Source organism: Haematobia irritans, chromosome 3, assembly GCF_050003625.1.
Source record: "Haematobia irritans isolate KBUSLIRL chromosome 3, ASM5000362v1, whole genome shotgun sequence".
Lineage (NCBI taxonomy): Eukaryota > Metazoa > Arthropoda > Insecta > Diptera > Muscidae > Haematobia > Haematobia irritans.
Genome location: NC_134399.1, coordinates 215542822 through 215563887, shown reverse-complemented (window position 1 = coordinate 215563887; position 21066 = coordinate 215542822). Strand labels below are relative to the sequence as shown.

Below are 21066 nucleotides of genomic sequence, written 5' to 3'. Positions count from 1 at the left end.
TATTCTATTTTTTTATATTATTACTTAATTTTTTTATGTACAATATTATATATTATGATATTATTAGCGACAATTGTTTGAGTGTATAAATATCCCTAGAATTGTAGGTGGGTTCAATTTTAAATATTGTAACGATTTTTGATTACACCAAAAAAGAATCGATACCTCTTCTTCAATAAGCAAGAACTTACAATGGATTTTGATAGTACGGCCGAAATTTAAAAAAATTAAAATTTATAAATATATTGAATTGAATTTATAGAAAATTGTGTCAAAATGTTATGTCTATAGAAAATTTTGTCAAAATATTATTTCTATACAAATTTTTATTTCTATAGAACATTTTCAATATTTCTATAGAAAATTTTCTCAAGATTTTATTTCTATAGAAAATTTTCTCAAGATTTTAGTTCTATTGCAAATTTTGCAAAAATTTTATTTCTATAGAAAATTTTGTCAAAAAATTTATTTCTATGGAAAATTTTGTCAAAAATTTTATTTCTATAGACAATTTAGTCAATATTTTATTTCTATAGAACATTGATGTATTTCTAAGTTGGAGAGGTATATTTTGCAAAATTTTCCTAACACCAAAAATTCTACCAAACAGTAAAAATTCAACCATTTTTGGTGGAATTCTTCCAACTGCAGCAACTGTGAATACATCACCATTTTAAATACTATAGCAATATTTATTATTTCAATTTTTTTTTGGAAAAAAAAACTACCTTCACATCACTGTACATTATCGATGACCCTTTTAAAAATGTTGGCAAACATGCCTTTTACTTTTATTCAAGAAAAAAATTAAAACAAAATAAAATCCCATATTTCGTAAAAGTATCGTTAAGTGAGTACTTTTAGATACCGCTGACTTTCAACGTTTACACCAATCTGCATTTTGTTGATTGAAAAGAAAGGCAAGACTCAAAGAAAGAAGGGAAGAATGAAAAAAAAAACCGTTAATGGATATTGGTCCAGAGTGCATAAAAAAGAATGTCATCAGCAGCACTTAACATTGTTGTAATGATAAAAGTGAGTGGTGCCAAATCGATGACACTCTTTGCCAATACCACATTTTTTCTTGTACTTTGTGCTTTTTGAGTGGGATACATTTTTTCGTTTTGTTTTTGCTTACTTTGCTGCCTGCATCAACGATGGAATTTAGCCAAGTGTGAACTTGACCTAATGTGATTTCACTCTTGGTAGCCATCAGTAGTAGTGATGCTACGACAAATATTAAGAATGGAAATGTACATTAGACACGTTAAGATACCGATGCCAAGTGGAAAATATCTAACTTTGGTTTTTTTTTTAAATTCATTTGACATATAAAAAGTCCTGAAAATCAGATTATAATCGAATTTTCTAGTCTAGTCAAAAATGAAATCAGGCAGAATTCGGTATTTAAAGTAAGAACAATTATATTTAACCTTATGTCCTGGAGATACCTGCTAAGATACGAATAAAAAGGAACTGGACTTATAGAAGTCTTATAGAAGTATTGAAGGTGGAGTTTATTAAATGGACATAACAAAAACATGGAGCGATGAGAAACACTGCAACTTGTTGAACCTACAGGACAAAAGCTGGTAGGATATGGTGAAACAAGAGGAAATGTATGTGAAAATAGCCTGACGAGTTAGTTTGCAAAGGAAGTGGACTTGTAGAAGCAAGGTCTACAAGTCCGGTTGGAAAAAGGACAAGAACACTAATACTAAAAAGAAGTAAGTTGCCAATCACGAGAGCATCAAAAATAATGATTCTAGAGCCAAGGATGGTAGAATTCTACTAAAAAAGTAGATGTTTTACTGTTTCTACGAAAGACTGCATCCACAATCGAATTACTTGGGTTGTGGTATCTTAAATCGTTTTCTAAATTGTGAGTTAGTCCATACGTGGTATACATTAGACAAAAAACGTATGTGTATGGGGGTCGCTTATATGGGGGCTATATACAATTATTGATATGGATCTGAGGTCTATATATAACTATAGACCGATATGGACCTAGTTAGGCATGGTTGTTAACGGCCATATACTAGCACAATGTACCAAATTTCAACTGACTCGGATGAAATTTGCTCCTCCAAGAGGCTCCAAAACCAAATCTCTGGATCGGTTTATACGGGGGCTATAAGTGATTATGGACTGATATGGACCACTTTTGGCATGGTTGTTAAATATCATATACTACAATCACGTACAAAATTTCAACCAGATCGGATAAATTTTGCTTCTCCAAAAGGCACCGGAAGTCAAATCTGGGGATCGGTTTATATGGGGGCTATATATAATTATGGGCTGATATGAACCAATTCCTGCATTGTTGTTGGATACCATATACTAACATCACGTACCAAATTTCAACCGAATCGGATGAATTTTGCTCTTCCAAGGGGCTCCGGAGGTCAAACCTGGGGATCGGTTTATATGGGGGCTATATAATTATGGACCGATTGCAACCAATTTTTGCATGGGAGTTTGAGGCCATATATTAACACCACGTAGCAAATTTCAACTGAATCAGATGAATTTTGGTCTTCCAAGAGGCTCCGTAGGTCAAATCTGGTGATCGGTTTATATGGGGGCTATATATAATTATGGACCGATGTGGACCAATTTTTGCATGGTTGTTAGATACCATATATTAACACCATGTACCAAATTTCAGCCGGATCGGATGAAATTTGCTTCTCTTAGAGGCCTCGCAAGCCAAATCGGGGGATCGGTTTATATGGGGGCTATATATAATTATGGACCGATGTAGACCAATTTTTGCATGGTTGTTAGAGACCATATAATAACACCATGAACCAAATTTTTAGAGGCCTCGCAAGCCAAATCGGGGGATCGGTTTATATGGGGGCTATATATAATTATGGACCGATGTGGACCAATTTTTGCATGGTTGTTAGAGACCATATACTAACACCATGTACCAAATTTCAGCCGTATCGGATGAAACTTGCTTCTCTTTGAGGCTCCGCAAGCCATATCTGGGGATCGGTTTATATGGGGGCTATATATAATTATGAACCGATGTGGACCAATTTATGTATGGTTGTTGGAGACCATATACTAACACCATGTACCAAATTTCAGCCGGATCGGATGAAATTTGCTTCTCTTAGAGCAAATTTGGGTGTCCGTTAGATATAGCCCGATATAGCCCATTTGCAATACCATCCGACCTACATCAATAACAACTACTTGCGCCAAGTTTCAAGTCGATAGCTTGTTTCGTTCGGAAGTTATCGTGATTTCAACAGACGGACGGACGGACATGCTCAGATCGACACAGAATTTCACCACGACCCAGAATATATATAATTTATGGGGTCTTAGAGCAATATTTCGATGTGTTACAAACGGAATGACAAAGTTAATATACCCCCATCCTATGGTGGAGGGTATAAAAAGATTCCATAGAAATAAAATTTTGACAATTTTTTCTATAGAAATAAAATTTTGACAAAATTTCCCATAGAAATAAAATTTTGACAAAATTTTATATAGTAATAAAATTATGCAAATATTTTCTATAGAAATAATATTTTTTCGAAATTTTCTATAGAAATAATATTTTGACAAAATTTTCTATAGAAATAAAATTTTGACAAAATTTTCTATAGAAATAAAATTTTGACAAAATTTTTTATAGAAATAAAATTTTGAAAAAAATTTCAATTGAAATAAAATTAAAAAAATCCATAGAAATAAAATTTTGATAAAATTTCCTATAGTAATAAATGTTTTTAAAAATTTTCTATAGAAATAATATTTTGCAAAAATGTTCTATAGAAATAACATTTTGACAAAATTTTCTATAGAAATAAAATTTTGACAAAATTTCCCATAAAAATATAATTTTGGCAAAATTTTCTATAGAAATAAAATTTTAAAAAAGATTCCATAGAAATAAAATTTTGACAAATTTTCTATAGCAACACAATTTTGACAAAATTTCCCATAGAAATAAAATTTTACAAAATTTCATATAGAGATAAAATTTAGACAAAATTTTCTATTCAAATAAAATTTTTACCAAATTTCCTATAAAAACAAAATTTGTAAAAAATTTTCTATAGAAATAAAATTTTTACAAAATTTCCTATAGAAATAAAATTTTAGCAACATTTTCTCTAAAATGTAGGTTAGGTATAGTGACACCCCGATGTATAAGGCTCACTTAGACTATTCAATCCATTGTGGCACCACATTGGTGAACTTCTCTCTTATCACTGAATGCTGCCCGATTCCATGTTAAGCTCAATGACAAGGGACCTCCTTTTTATAGCCGAGCCCGAACGGCGTTCCACATTGCAGTGAAACCACTTAGAGAAGCTTTGAAACCCTCAGAAATGTCACCAGCATTACTGAGGTGGGATAATCCACCGCTGAAAAACTTTTTGGTGTTCGGTCGAAGCAAGAATCGGACCCACGACCTTGTGTATGTAAGGCGGGCATGCTAACCATTGCACCACGGTGTAACAATTTTGACAAAATTTTCTACAGAATGTAAAATTTGAGAAAATTTTTTGTGGAAATAAAATGTTGACAAAATTTTCAATAGGAATAAAATTTTGACAAAATATTCTATAGAAATAAAATTTTGACAAAATAATCCATAGAAATAAAATTTTGACAAAATATTCCATAGAAATAAAATTTTGACACAATTTTCTATTGAACGTCAAATTAGACAACATTTTCTATAGAAATAAAATGTTGACAAAATTTTCAATAGGAATAAAATTTTGACAAACTATTTTATAGAAATAAAACTTTGAAACAAAATATTTCGTAGAAATAAAATTTTGAAACAAAGTCTTCTATCGAAATAAAATTTTAAAACAAAATTTTCTATAGAAATAAAATTGTGACAAATTTCTTATAGAAATAAATGTTTGACAAAATTTTCTATAGAAATAAAATGTTGGCAAAATATTTTATAGAAATAAAATTTTAAAATATAATATTTTACAAAAATAAAATTTTGAAACAAAGTATTCTATAGAAATAATATTTTGACAAAGATTTTCTATAGAAATAACATTTTGTCAACATATTTTTATTAAATTTTGTATAGAAATAAAATTTTGACAAAATTTCTTATAGAAATAAAATTTTGATTTTATATAGAAATGAAATTTTGACAAAAATTTCTATACAAATAAAATTTTGCAAAAATTCTCTATATTAATATTATTTTGGCAAAGATTTTCTAAAGAAATAAGATTTTGACAAAATTTTCTAAAGAAATAAAATTTTGGCAAAATTTTTTTTAGAAGTAAAATTTTTAATTGAAAAAAAAATTATATAGAAATAACATTTTGACAAAATTTTCTATAGAAATAAAATTTTGACTAAATTTATATGAAATAAAAACAAAATTTGTACAAACTTTTCTATAAAAATAAAATTTTGACAAAATTTTCTATAGAAGTAAACAAAATTTTCTTAGAAATAAACAAAATTTTTTATAGAAATAAAATTTTGACAAATTTTCTATAGAAATACAATTTTGATAAAATTTTCTATAGAAATAAAATTTTGACCAAATTTCGTATCAAAACAAAATTTGTACAAAATTTTCTATAAAAATAAAATTTTGACAAAATGTTCTATAGAAATAAACAAAATTTTTTATAGAAATAAAATTTTGACAAAATTTTCAATAAAAATAAAATTTTGACAAAATTTTCTATAGAAATAAAATTTTTAAAAATTTTCTATTGTATAAAAATTTTGACAATATTTTCTGCAGAACTAAAATTTTGCAAAAATTTTCTATAGAAATAAAATTTGTGTTGTTTTTTTTTTATTTCAGCTTAAAACCATACATTGACTAAACTACAAGTGTAGCTGAACCAACAGAGGAAAAGAATGACTGCAAGATGGTTGGATGGACGCACGTTTCGGAATTACCACATTCCGCATCAGCATCCTCTACTTGCAGCAAAACTATCTACCAATTATCAGAATAAATTCAGGCAGTTCATTAAACCCAACAATGAACCATACTTGAACCCTCCGAAAAAAGGTTTTGCAACAATGCTTAAAGAACAAAACCAACAATAACAAAATAAAACGAAATAAAATTTTGACAAAGATTTTCTATAAAAATAAAATGTTTACAAAATTTTCGATAGAAATGAAATTTTGCAAAAAATTTCTATAGAAATAAAATATTGACCAAATCTTCTATAAAAATAAAATATTGACTAAATTTTCTATAAAAATGTTGACAAAATTTCTTATAGAAATTTTGACAATATTTTCTATAGAAACAAAATTTTGATATCTATCTATCTATCTATATATATAAAATTCAAATTATGTTTGTTTATTTGTTTGTTTGTTTGTTTGTTAATTTGTATGTTCCGGGTTGGCGCGAAAACGGCTGAACCGATTTACTTGAAACTTTCAGAGATCGTGGGGGGCACTCATGTGCTGAAAATAGGGTACCTCATTTTTTGACATATGGTCGCGGAGAGGAACTTCCCCTTTGTCCGACTTTTTGAAAATTAAACCAAACTTGACCGATTTGCACGAAGTTTTCAGGGATAGTAGGGGGTGATCCCTAGGCAAAGATTCGCAATTTTTTTTTTCGAAATTTGATCGGGAGGGGGTACCTCCCCTTAAGCGACTTTTTGTTTGTTTGTGTGGTCCGAGTTGGCTACGAAACGGCTGAACCGATTTACTTGAAACTTTCAGAGATCGTAGGGGGCGTTCATGTGGGTACCTCATTTTTTGACACCTGGTCGCGGAGGGGGACCTCCCCTATGTCCGACTTTTTGAAAATTAGACCAAAGTTGACCGATTTGCTTGAAATTTTCATTGAAGGTTGGGGTTGGCAACTAGACAAAGATCCGCTACTTTATATTTCGATATTTGGTGGCGGAGGGGGCCTCCCCTTTGTTCGAGTTTTTTTAAAGTACAGTGAAAAAACTAAAATTCTCTAAATTATCTGAGATTTACAGAGAACATGTGATGAGGTTATGGAATTAATATGGGGTACCCGATGATTTCATATGTGGATGGGGAGGGGGACCTCCCCCTTGCCCTACTTTTTGAAACTTGGAACAAAATTATGCGATTTTGCTTGAAATTTTCATTGAATGTTGGGGTTGGCATCTAGACAAAAATCCGCTACATTGTTTTTCGATATTGGGTCGGGGAGGGGGACCACCCCTTTGCCCGACTTTTTTTTAAAGTACAGTGAAAACAAAACTAAACTCCCCCGACTGAAATTTTACGGAAAAAATGGGTGAGGTTATGAAATTTATATCAGGTTCCTAATTTTTTAATAAAAATAAAAGGGCATAGGGAGACATCCGCTTCTCTTAAGTACATGCAGAGAAACAATTAAACTTAACCGAGTTACTTGAAATTTACAGAGCACTTTGGAGAGATCGTAACCTCCGTCAACCGTAATAGTTGATACCTGATTTTGTGATATTTGGACGGAAGAGAGGCCGCCCCTTTAGGCTTATAATTTGCTTGACATTTTCTGGGACGTTTACAAAAGATACGCTTTTCGACATTTGGTCGGGGAGGAGGCCCTCCTCTAAAACTGCAAAAAAAAAAATAAGTTTTCTTGAAATTTACAAAAGCAGTGGGGGAAGGTTATGAACGAAGAGGCAACCTTCCTTGCCCCACACTTGAAGGAAAGTTTCAAGAAATTTCAGGGAAGGTTAGGGGTGCTATTCACTACGGTGTTTGTCGATATTGTATCGGGGAAAGTGACGTCCCTTTAAAACAATGGAGCAAAATTTAAACATCGCCGATTTACTTGAAATTTACAGGGAACGTGGGAGGAGGTGATTAAATTTATACATGATTTTTAAATTAGTATATGATTTTTCGATATCTGGTTAGGGAAGGGGAAAATTGAAATAAACTTTGTCGATTTACTTCGATAGAATTTATAGGAACCATTGAGTAGTTGCGAAATTAATATAGGGTACGTGATAGTCCGATATCAGGTCGGAGTGGAGCGAAGGTAGGGGGAGGGTTCCCTTTTGTCCGTTTTTTTTTTTCTTAAATTGAAAGTAGAGGGTTGTCCGAAAATGGGAACTCGGTACATAATTTTTGATTTTTGCACAGGCTTCTGCCAGACTTCTTTTTAGTAAAGAGAGGGTTCCCTTTTGTCCGTTTGTTTTTTTTTCTTAAGTTGAAAGTAGAGGGTTGTCCGTAAATGGGAACTCGGTACATAATTTTATGATTTTTGCACAGGCTTCTGCCAGACTTCTTTTTAGTAAAGAACTTAAATTTACATGAAATTGGCAGCCAACGTATAGGGTGCATCATTTTCCAACATTTTAGCAAATGTTAATGTGGTAAAATTTTTTACTACTTTTGCTTTTTCCGATTTATTGGATGGGACACAGTAATTCTTTGTATGTTATAATAGAGTGCTTAATTTTCACATATGTTGAGGAGAAGGATACCTTTCCTTGACAAACCACACTTAAAATTCACAAGAAATATACAAGATTGTCCAACTACTTGAATACAGAACATTATTAAAAAAATTTGGAGGAAAGGGCACACCCTCTCCCGCCGTATTTGTACCTATAAACGAAAAATCAAGTAGTCCGTTTTGTTTAAAAGAATTGAAATCTTTTCGAATTTGTTTTCAGCACGAAGGATATAGTTGACTAAGTTAACGCAAAATGTTCCTCCAAATACGCTTCGGAAGGCGCAGCGAAGCGGGCCGGGTTACGCTAGTTATCTATAGAAATGAAATTTTGACAAAAATTTCTATACAAATAAAATTTTCGTATTTTCGTTTTCATCATGAGAGTTGAGAAATGGTGTCTGTATGTCCACCCCATGGAAGCCGGGAGTCAAGCAGGATCTTCAAAATTTCTAAATTTCTTTAATGTTTTAAATTTTTCCAATAATGGGATCATCATAAACTTTGTATGATGCTAAAATATTTTTGCAATTTTGAACTCCACTTTTATTCTTCAAACTTCGAAATTTTCAATAACAAATGAAAAACAATAATTATGTCAAATAAATTTTATATAGAATTTTTCGAAAATTAGTTAATTATTTTCTGTAAAATTTTCTGCATAATTAAAATTTTCTAATATTAACCTAACTTTTCTCAAATTAACCAAAAGTTTCCTTCCAGTTGAGTTCACTGAGTGTGAAAATTTTCCGTGGGATATGTTTTGGTGTTTCTCGGAAATGTATATAGTTACCCACCTTAATATACGTTCAAATAGCATTGGAAACACCCACAATACCAATTCGGTTAGATTTTCTTTATTAAAAAAAAATATTTGAGTCATAAAAAATCTCCTCAATTCATAGCTTTCTCTTGAATTCTTGGTGTGGTCCTAACATTGTTGACCTTGTTAATTTTTGTTTTTCATCTTTCATTTCTTAACTACTCACCGACATTTCACAAGCAGGATGATCAATAATTTCCAAATCTGTCTCAATGCCATCAACCAGAACAGAAACAGTCTTCTGTCCATAATCATCATCTGAAATGAATGCAAAATGGAAAACAAAAAAAAAATGTTTTTAGTTTTCGAACAAAAACAAAATCATTGACATTTATATTGGCAAAGTATGGTAATGATATGAGCTGGATATTTGGTTCTGGTTTGCATGAGGTGCAAATGTAAGATATGGCCATTAGGTGTACTCGTATTTGATATTCCCTCAACGTCCTTTTGAATGTGACAAAAACATTTAATCGACCATGTGTTGCCTTCCCATTACTTAGTTTAACATGGAAAATGCATTGTTTTATTGGATAAGGACATGGTGGGGCAGGAGACTAAGGGTAGGGTGACGATTGTGCCTGAGTGTAGTTTTGTGGGGGATCGTTAACATTGATTGCTTTTGAATGTTCTACTAAGTGAAGGTCCCTTGTTTCAAGGTTGAATGAGTTTTTTGCAAAAGTTTTTAGTTTCAGAGCTTTTTGGCACTTTGGTAGGAAAGCGTTTTGGAAAAAAATGTGAGAATATATTGTCAAAAATTTTAAAGCTTAATTTTTAATTCTTTAAAGCTTCGAAACTGTATTTTTTTTAAAATTTTTTATTTGCTCCAATCCTTGCCAATCGTTGCGACAATCCAAAATTAATTTTTTATCAAAAAAAAACTTTAATAATAACAAGTAAAGAAAGTCTAAATAAAATACTTGGTCAAATCATCCAATGCACACAAAAAATATATTTTTTCTCAATCACGAAATGAATTGATATAATAAATTTTTAATTAAAATGTCTTTACTCACAGAAATGATAGTATCAATTAAAACATCAATTGAAACTACTAATTTTTGTGATTGATTTTTGTTTCAATTAAAAAATTTGTTGAATCAAATAAATGTTCAATTGAATATTTTTTAAAACTCAATTAAGATTTTAATTGGAAACATTTTCTTGAAATTTTTTTCTGTGTATATATAAAACGGAGCCTTAATTTAATCTTAACCGATTCTGTGGAAACAGTGGAATTGCGGTGTGTAGGATATGACTACAATATGGATATATCATATTGGAAACTGTGAGTAAAATATAGAAATTCCATCGAACCGACATATAACATATATATGGGGGCTATATTTCAATTTGAACCGATTTTGACCACATGTGAAACACATTTCTCAAATATCAATTTTACTGTCTGTGAAAAATTTCAGAATTTACGAAGTGAAATTATGGCCTGCGTGATGATATAAATCTAAATCGGACGAAAAATATATATGGGACCTATAACTAAACCTGAACCAATTTCAAACAAATTTGGAATACATAACTAGAATTGTTGATTCTACTCCCGGTATAAAAATTCACGTAAATCGGAGTAAAACTTTGGCTTATGTGGTTATCTGAGTGTAAATCGGGCGAAAGATATATATTGGGGCAATATCTAAATCTGAACCGATTTCAATCAAATTTAGCAAATCATGGTAAAACTCTGTCTTATGGGAATAAATAAGTGCTCGTCGGGCTACTTATGTATATGGGAGCTATATGTAAATCTGAATCAATTGCTTCCAAAAAACTTTAGCAATCTATTCCGACCCAGAATACATACTTGTACCAAATTTTAAGTCGATTGGGTTAAAACTGCGATCCAAAAACTTTGATCAAAAAAATATGTCGAAAGATAGATGCACAGACGGACATGGTTAGATCGACTTATGGGCACGGTTTCCACAGTTGGTAGAACTCTTCCAAACATGGTAGAGATTTTTTACTATTTGCTAGATTGATAGAACTTTTAATGTTTTAGTAGATTTTTCAAAATATAACTAGAATAACGTTTTGACAAAATTTTCTATTTAAATAAAAATTTGACAAAATTTTGCAACAGAAATACAATTTTGACAAAATTTTCTATAGAAATAAAATTTTGACAATATTTTCTATACAAAAAATTAAATTTTGACAAAATTTTCTATAGAAAAACGATTTTCACCAAATTTCCTATAGAAATAAAATTTTAAAAAAAATTTCTATAGAAATAAAATTTTGACACAATTTCTTATAGAAATAATATTTCGACAAAATTTTCTATAGAAATAAAATTTTGAAAAAATTTTCTTCTTTCTTTCAAGCTTGTGTGGTACATTGGTAGAACTCTTGATGTTTTAGTAGATTTTGCAAACAAATTTTTCGTTGTACTCTAGGAGGTACAATTTAACAAAAGTTTCTAAAGAAGTAAAAATTTGAGAAAATTTTCTATAGAAATAAAATTTTGAGAAAATTTTCAAAAGAAATAAAATGTTGACAAAATTTTCTATAAAAATAAAATTTTGAGACAATTTTTTATAGAAATTAATTTTTGACAAAATTTTCTATAGAAATAAAATTATGACAAAATTTTCTATATAAATAAAATTACGACAAAACTTTCTATAAAAATAAAATTATGACAAAATTTTCTATAGAAATAAAATTTTTTCAAAATTTTCCAAAGAACTGCAATTTTGAGAAAATTTTCTATAAAAATAAAAGTGTGAGCAAAACTTCTATAGAAATAAAATTTTGAAAAAAATTTTCTATAGAAATAAAATTTTATTGTTGTTTTTGATCTCAGCTTAAAGCCATGCATTGACTGTAGGTTAACCAGCAGAGGAAAAGTATGCTTGTCAAATTTATTTGGGCAAAGCCCTATAGACTGCAAGATGGTTGGATGTACAGCTGTTTCGGAATTACCACATTCCTCATCAGCATCCTCTACTTGCAGCAAACCTATCAACCAATTATCAGAATAAATTCGCTCAAAAACAAACCCAGCCAACTACATTCAAATCGATGATTTGAGTTTGGCAAAGGAAAAGAGATATGCTTGCAAATTTGTTTAGGCAGTAGCCGACTATCAAACCTTTTTTCGGAAGGTTCAGGTGCAGTTCACTTTGGGTTGAGTGAATTACCCGAATTTATTCTGATAATTGGTTGATAGTTTTGCTGCAAGTAGAGGATGCTGATGAGGAATGTGGTAATTCCGAAACAGCTGTACATCCAACCATCTTGAAGTTTATATTTTCTATAAAAATAAAATTTTGAGACAATTTTTTATAGAAATTAATTTTTGACAAAATTTTCCATAGAAAAAAAAATTTGACAAAATTTTCTCAGTTTCAGTTCAGTTTTCATACTCCTCTTTATTTTTTTAGTTAGTTTAGGTTAGGTTATGTGGCAGCCCGATGTATCAGGCTCACTTAGACTATTCAGTCCATTGTGGTACCACATTGGTGAACTTCTCTCTTATCACTGAGTGCTGCCCGATTCCATGTTAAGCTCAATGACAAGGGACCTCCTTTTTATAGCCGAGTCCGAACGGCGTTCCACATTCCAGTGGAACGATTTAGAGAAGCTTTGAAACCCTCAGAAATGTCACCAGCATTACTGAGGTGGGATAATCCACCGCTGAAAAACTTTTTGGTGTTCGTTCGTAGCAGGAATCGAACCCACGACCTTGTGTATGCAAGGCGGCATGGTAACCATTGCACCACGGTAGCTTCCTATTTTTATACCCACCACCATAGGATGGGGGGTATATTAACTTTGTCATTCCGTTTGTAACACATCGAAATATTGCTCTAAGACCCCATAAAGTATATATATTCTGGGTCGTGGTGATATTCTGAGTCGATCTGAGCATGTCCGTCCGTCCGTCCGTCCGTCCGTCTGTTGAAATCACGCTAACTTCCGAACGAAACAAGCTATCGACTTGAAACTTGGCACAAGTAGTTGCTATTGATGTAGGTCGGATGGTATTGCAAATGGGCCATATCGGTCCACTTTTACGTATAGCCCCCATATAAACGGACCCCAAAATTTGGCTTGCGAGGCCCCTAAGAGAAGCAAATTTCATCCGATCCGGCTAAAATTTGGTACATGGTATCAGTATATGGTCTCTAACAACCATGTAAAAATTGGTCCACATCGGTCCATAATTATATATAGCCCCCATATAAACCGATCCCCCGATTTGGCTTGCGAGGCCTCTAAGAGAAGCAAATTTCATCCGATCCGGCTGAAATTTGGTACGTGATGTAGTATATGGTCTCTAACAACCATGCAAAAATTGGTCCACATCGGTTCATAATTATATATAGCCCCCATATAAACCGATCACCAGATTTGACCTCCGGAACCTCTTGGAATACCAAAATTCATCTGATTCAGTTGAAATTTGGTACGTGGTGTTTATATATAGCCTCAAACTCCCATGCAAAAATTGGTCGATATCGGTCCATAATTATATATAGGCCCCATATAAACCGATCCCCAGATTTGACCTCCAGAGCCCCTTGGAAGAGCAAAATTCTTCCCATTCGGTTGGAATTTGGTACGTGATGTTAGTATATGGTAACCAGCAACCATGCAGGAATTGGTTCCTATCAGTCCATAATTATATATAGCTCCCATATAAACCGATCCCCAGATTTGACCTCCGGTGCCTTTTGGAGAAGCAACATTCATCCGATCTGCTTGAAATTTGGTACGTGGTGGTAGTATATGATATTTAACAACCATGCCAAAAGTGGTCCATATTAGTCCATAATCGTACATAGCCCCATATAAACCGATCCCGAGATTTGGTTTTGGAACCTCTTGGAGGAGCAAATTTCATCCGAGTGAGTTGAAATTTGGTACATTGTGCTAGTATATGGTCGTTAACAACCATGCTTAACTAGGTCCATACCGGTCTAACTTTATAAAAAGCCTTCAGATAAATCGATCCCCAATCACACAAAAATTGGTCCATACCAAGTTCATAATTGTATATAGCCCCCATATAAGCGACCCCCATATTTCAATTCTGGCTCTCTACGTACAAAAAGTCCATATCGATTCGTAATTATTTGTAGACTTAACTATACATAACTTTTTTGTCTAATATATACCATGTATGGACTAAATCACAATTTAGAAAACGATGTTAAGAAGTTTTAAGATACCACAACCCAAGTAATTCGATTGTGGATGATAGTCTTTCGTAGAAGTTTCTACGCAATCCATGGTGGTGGGTACATAAGATTCGGCCTGGCCGAACTTGCGGCCGTATATACTTGTTTTTAATTAATAACAACAATGTTTTAGTAGATTTTCCAAAAAATTTCTTCCTTTCTAAGAGGTACAATTTAACAAAAGTTTCTAAAGAAGTAAAAATTTGAGAAAACTTTCTATAGAAATAAAATTTTGAGATAATTTTCTATAGAAATAAAATTTTGAGAAAATTTTCTATAGAAATAAAATTTTGTCAAAATTTTCCACAGAAATAAAATTTTGAGACAATTTTCTATAGAAATTAAATTTTGACAAAATTTTTATAGAAATAAAATAATGACAAAATTTTCTATATAAATAAAAATAGAAATAAAATTTTGACAAAATTTTCAATAAAAATAAAATTATGACAAAATTTTCCATAGAAAAAAATTTTGACAAAATTCAATAGTTTCATCTCCCAGTTTGTGCCGACGATTAGGTTCTAGGAGATTTGTTGTAGGGAAAAATTATCGCCTGTGTTTTGCTTTCTATAGAAATAAAATTGTAACAACATTTTCTATAGAAATAAAATTTTGACAAATAATTCTATAGAAATAAAAATATTCTATAACAACAAATTTTTGACAACATTTTCTATAGAAGAAAAATGTTGACAAAAAAATGTGTGACAAAATTTTCTATTGAAATTAACATTTTGACAAATGTTTCTATTCTATTTCTATTTCTATGTTTTTATAAAAATAAAATTTTGACAAAATTGCTATTGAAATAAAATGTTGACAAAATTTTATATAGAAATTAAATGTTGACCAAATTTTTTATAGAAATAAAATTTTGTATAGAAATACAATTTTGAGAAAATTTTCCACAGAAATAAAAATTTGAGAAAATTTTCTATAGAAATAAATTTTTGAGAAAAATTTTCTATAGCAATAAAATTATGACAAAATTTTCTATAAAAAAAATTATGACAAAATTTTCTATAGAAATAAAATCTTGACAAAATTTTCCACAGAAATACAATTTTGAGAAAATTTTCCATAGAAATAAAAGTGCGAGAAAAACTTCTATAGAAACAAAATTTTGACAAAAATTTTGTATAGACAAAATATGTTGACAAAATTTTCGATAAAAATTAAATTAAGACAAAATTTTCTATAAAAATAAAATTAGGACAAAATTTTCCATAGAAAAAAAATTTTGACAAAATTTTCTATAGAAATAAAATTTTGGCAAAATTTTCTATAGAAATAAAATTTTGACAAAATTTTCTATAGAAATAAAATTTTAATTATATTAATTATATTAGTTCGGCTTGAGGTCATGTGAATAAAAACAGATGTTGTTGTTTTTTGAGTTGTATTTTTATATTTAAAATTTTCCAATATTTCGAGACATCTCCGATGCTCGTCTTCAGGGAAATTACTTTAAACAAAAAGAAAAACCATTTAACACATTAACAAAAAATATATCATTACATGAAAAACACAGATAATTACATTTAAATTTAAAGAACAGTGAACTTCTTTACAAAGGAGTATATTTACAACTAAAAGCTAATCTGTCTTTCTATATTTTTGTACAATATTTCTATAAATATGTGCACAATGGTCCGTATCAGTCTTAAAATTCATTCGTCTTTCTGCAGGTACATTTATAATATATAGCATCTCCAGAGTAAATCTCCTTTTATAATTGGTTTCTTGCGTCAAAATATCTACGTCCTTAAAGTTTGGTTTGTGTCCTGTTAAAGTGCAATGTGCTGCAAGTGCCGTCTTTTGCTCCAAGGGCTTATTTTGACAAAATTTTCTATAGAAATTAAATTTTGACAAAATTTTCTATACAAATAAAATTATGACAAAATTTTCTATACAAATAAAATTATGACAAAATTTTCTATAAAAATAAAATTATGACACAATTTTCTATAGAAATAAAAGAGAGAAACACTTCTATAGAAACAAAATTTTGACAAAAATTTTGTATAGAAATAAAATTTTGACAAAGTTTTCTATATAAATAAAATTAGGACAAAATTTTCTATAGAAATAAAATTTTGCCAAATTTTCTATTGAAATTAAATTTTGACAAAATTTTCTATAGAAATAAAATTTTCACAAAATTTTCTATAGAAATAAAATTTTGACAAAATTTTCTATAGAAATAAAATTTTGACAAAATTTTCTATACAAATAAAATTATGACAAAATTTTCAAAAAAAAAAATAAAATTATGACAAAATTTTCTATAAAAAATAAAATTTGCACAAAATTTTCCATAGAAATACAATTTTGAGAAAATTTTCCATAGAAATAAAAGAGAGAAAAACTTCTATAGAAACAAAATTTTGACAAAAATTTTGTATAGAAATAAAATTTTGGCAAAATTTTCTATAGAAATAAAATTTTGACAAAATTTTCTATAGAAATAAAATTTTGACAAAATTTTCTATAGAAATAAAATTTTGACAAAATTTTCTATAGAAATTAAATTTTGACAAAATTTTCTCTAGAAATAAAATTTTGACAAAATTTTCTATAGAAATTAAATTTTGACAAAATTTCACCTTTTTGTAGAAGTAGTAACTTTCTGTTTTTCGTGCAAACTAAAAATATTTAAGACTTCGACAGATTTATCATTCAAGGGATATTTATAAACTCAAATAAATATTAGTTTGATTATAATATAATAAATAAAATAAAAAAATATTTCTTTTGAAGAAACATTTTTTGTTTTCATAATAACCACAAAATTTTGATCAAACACAATGCAAAATAATATTTTTATATTTGTTGGTGTTTTGGTAAAATTTTCTTCAAATTTTGTTAGATTGGTTTTGGCTGGCTGGTGCTCATAGGCTGGCCTTGAAAAACTCAATTTCTACCTTGTTATTGAAGGCTGTAAGATAATTGCGATAGTCAGATAGATAGACCGACATCGTAATATCGTCCTAGAATTTTTTCTCTGATCCAGAATGTACTTCTCATAGCCGACGGTCGTCTCTGCTGAATTTTTCTACGCATTTGGGGACCTCTATTTGATATTACCCCGAAAGACACAAACTGCAAACTCTAATTTTCCTCACCACTAATTTCTATTGGATTCTAACCACAACACAGCTTATCTAGTTTAACAATCATGTATAGTTCATTTATTTTATGAAAAATCCCTCGGTTATAATCATGCAATGCATTCTGGTACAATTAAAATAAAAATAACTTTGGGAAACATTTACCATTTGGGTGTAGGGAAATATATGTACATTTTTTTTTTTGGTATTGCACTTTAAATTACACAATTAATTTTTATGACTTTTCAGAGAAGGATTCACCTGTCCGCCTACAGTCATATATGGCACACATTTAACATCGAAACCTAAATGAACTTATGTCGACATGAGAGCACACATTTATTATGACAGTCATTAAAATAAAGGCCATGGCAAAAACTAATGAAAGTTGTTTCCATAGACAACCCTCAAACTGGTGGGAGTGTAAACCTCGTTCATATTCCCTCTACTACCCGTAGCCACCTTGTGTACAGCGAGTATGTGAATTTCATGGTTTAACCTCTTTAGCGGGGTGAAGAGTGCTAGATTTAAAATTTTTTTAAAACTCCTAGCACTGGTTGCTCTAATGAACCCAATTTTTGTAAATGATATTTGGTATTCCATGTTGGTCTCAATGTTTACACCAGAGATGATAAATGGTCTAGTGGAATTAGTACTAAATCAGTTTCAAACCAGTATATACGGCCGTAAGTTCGGCCAGGCCGAAGCTTATGTACCCTCCACCATGGATTGCGTAGAAACTTCTACTGAAGACTGTCATCCACAACCGAATTACTTGGGTTGCGGTAACACTTGCCGATGGCAAGGTATCTTAAAACTTCCTGACACCGTAATATATACCACATAGTCCATACGTGGTATATATTAAACTAAAAAAGGCCGATTAAATACGTATATAATTAAGTTTAAAGTTTCTATAGAAATAAAATTTTGACAAAATAAAATTTTTACAACATTTTATATAGAAGCAAAATTTGGAAAAAAATTTTCTGTAGAAATAAAATTTTGACAAAATTTTCTAGAGAAATAAAATTTTGACAAAATTTTCTATAGAAATAAAATTTTGACACAATTTTCTATAGAAACAACATTTTGACAAAAATTTCTTTAGAAATAACATTTTGATAATGTTTTCTATAAAAATAAAATTTTGGTTGATTATTTTTGGCTCGAGTGGCAACCATGATTATGAACCGATATGGACCAATTTTTATGTGATTGGGGATCGGCTATATATAACTATAGACCGATATGGACCAATTTTGGCATGGTCATAAGCGGCCTTATACTAACACCACGTTGCAAATTTCAATCGGATGAATTTTGCTCCTTTAAGAGGCTTTTGCTCCTCTAAGAGGCTTTTGCTCCTCTAAGAGGCTCCGGAGGTCAAATCTGGGGATCGGTTTATATGGGGGCTATATATAATTATGGGCCGATGTGGACCAATTTTTGCATGGTCATTAGAGAACATATACCAACACCATGTATCAAATTTCAGCCGGATCGAATGAAATTTGCTTCTCTTAGAGGCTCCGCAAGCCAAATCGGGGGATCGGTTTATATGGGGGCTATATATAATTATGGACCGATGTGGACCAATTTTTGCATGGTTGTTAGAGACCATATACTAACACTTTGTACCAAATTTCAATTTGAAATTTTCTTCTCTTAGAGGGTCTGCAAGCCAAATTTGGGGGTCCGTTTATATGGGGGCTATACGTAAAAGTGGACCGATATGGCCCATTTGCAATACCATCCGACCTACATCAATAACAACTACTTGTGCCAAGTTTCAAGTCGATAGCTTGTTTCGTTCGGAAGTTAGCGTGATTTCAACAAACGAACGGACATGCTTAAATAGATGGACTCAGAATTTCACCACGACCCAGAATATGAATACTTTATGGGGTCTTAGAGCAATATTTCGATGTGTTACAAACGGAATGACAAAGTTAATATACCCCCATCCTATGGTGGAGGGTATAATAAGGACTCGTTCACAAGAAATGTTCCTTATCGAGACATTTGTATCTTGACGCTCACTTCATACCGGTTTATTAGTACAGTAGGGTTCGTTTAGGGTATTATATAGTCATCCCTGCCAGACTTTCTATTATGTGATATGATGTTGGTCGCGCATTTCTAGACATGAGCATCACCAGGTAAGTCCGTCTTGTCTGGGAATGCCCATGGTTCCATTTCAAAATATCGATAAAATTTTGGTTCCAACCTTCTTGGGTTAGGTTAGGTGGCAGCCCGATGTAACAGGCTCACTTAGACTATTCAGTCCATTGTGATACCACATTGGTGGACTTATCACTGAGTGCTGCCCGATTCCATGTTTAGCTTAATGACAAGGAACCTCCTTTTTATAGCCGAGTCCGAACGTATTGCGGTGTCGATTTGTCGCCGATGCAATGTCTCCAATTTTTTTACCAACTAGGTCCATTCCGATAATTTTTCCGTGTTTTTCCTCTGAAAGTTCACTTCCTCGAGGCATTTTTCACTAAAGAGTCCGAATCGTATTGCGGTGTCGATTTGTCGCCGATACAATTTCACAATTTTTTTTTTGCCAGCTAGGCCTATTCCTACAATTTTTCCGCGTTCTTCCTCTGAAAGTTCACTTCCTCGAGGCATTTTTCACTAAACATTAAAAATTTTCACTAAATTTCTTCTGAATACATAAAAAGAACATAAATGTAACTCACCCACAATCTATATTTATTATTCACAACGAAACTGTAATGAGGCTGGGCACTCTTCAGCGAAAAAAATTTAAATGATGTACAATGCACATGTAACTATTTGCTATTGAACTTCTAACTTTCATTACAAATTTCATATAACGGTACATCCAATTGGTGTCTAGCGACAAAATTGCTAAAGATAATCATAGCATAGAGGGTGATAAATATTAGAGGTGTGCACGTGAGTAATAGTATACTCACGCACACTCACAACTGAAAAATTATACTCACGCACGATATTTTTTGGTAGGACTCACGCTCACGCACACTCACGAAAAGAAAATCTGTCCTCACGCACACTCACGCACGAAAATGCCGTGACTCACAAAAAATACCATAACTCACCAAAAATATCGTGACTCGCGAATAATTTTATTGTTAATTTACCTTACCGAAGTGTCTGAAAACATGAACATTATTAAAATCGAGAGTGTAATTAAACTCTTAACATTAGACCGAGCTCTACATGAAATTTTGAGCGACAATTCAGAACCGAAAATAGCTGATCTCAGCGAAATTATCAAACGATCCCCAACCACAACACAACATCATGCAGTCGACTTCCAGGCTAAGCAACCATGGTACAATGGAAACTGTAACAAAGCACGTAATAAAAGCTTTGATTTACTCAAAAACTTCCGTAGGTCGAACTATCCAAAGGATAAAACAAATTACCTGAACGCTTTGAGTGAATAAAGGGTGATACGGTCAAAATTGGGCAATATAAACTTGACGTATTTCTTTCAATTTT

The 21066-nt window shown here is 31.2% G+C and overlaps 1 protein-coding gene across 1 annotated transcript in view; it reads right to left on the bottom strand.

Annotated features, from left to right (window-relative positions):
* Positions 1 to 21066, bottom strand: part of LOC142231428 (uncharacterized) — a 263204-nt gene that overhangs the window by 14107 nt on the left and 228031 nt on the right. The window contains exon 9 of the mRNA XM_075302036.1: positions 9415 to 9506. Coding sequence (XP_075158151.1) covers positions 9415 to 9506 — 92 coding nt within the window. The remainder of the gene's footprint in view (positions 1 to 9414; positions 9507 to 21066) is intronic.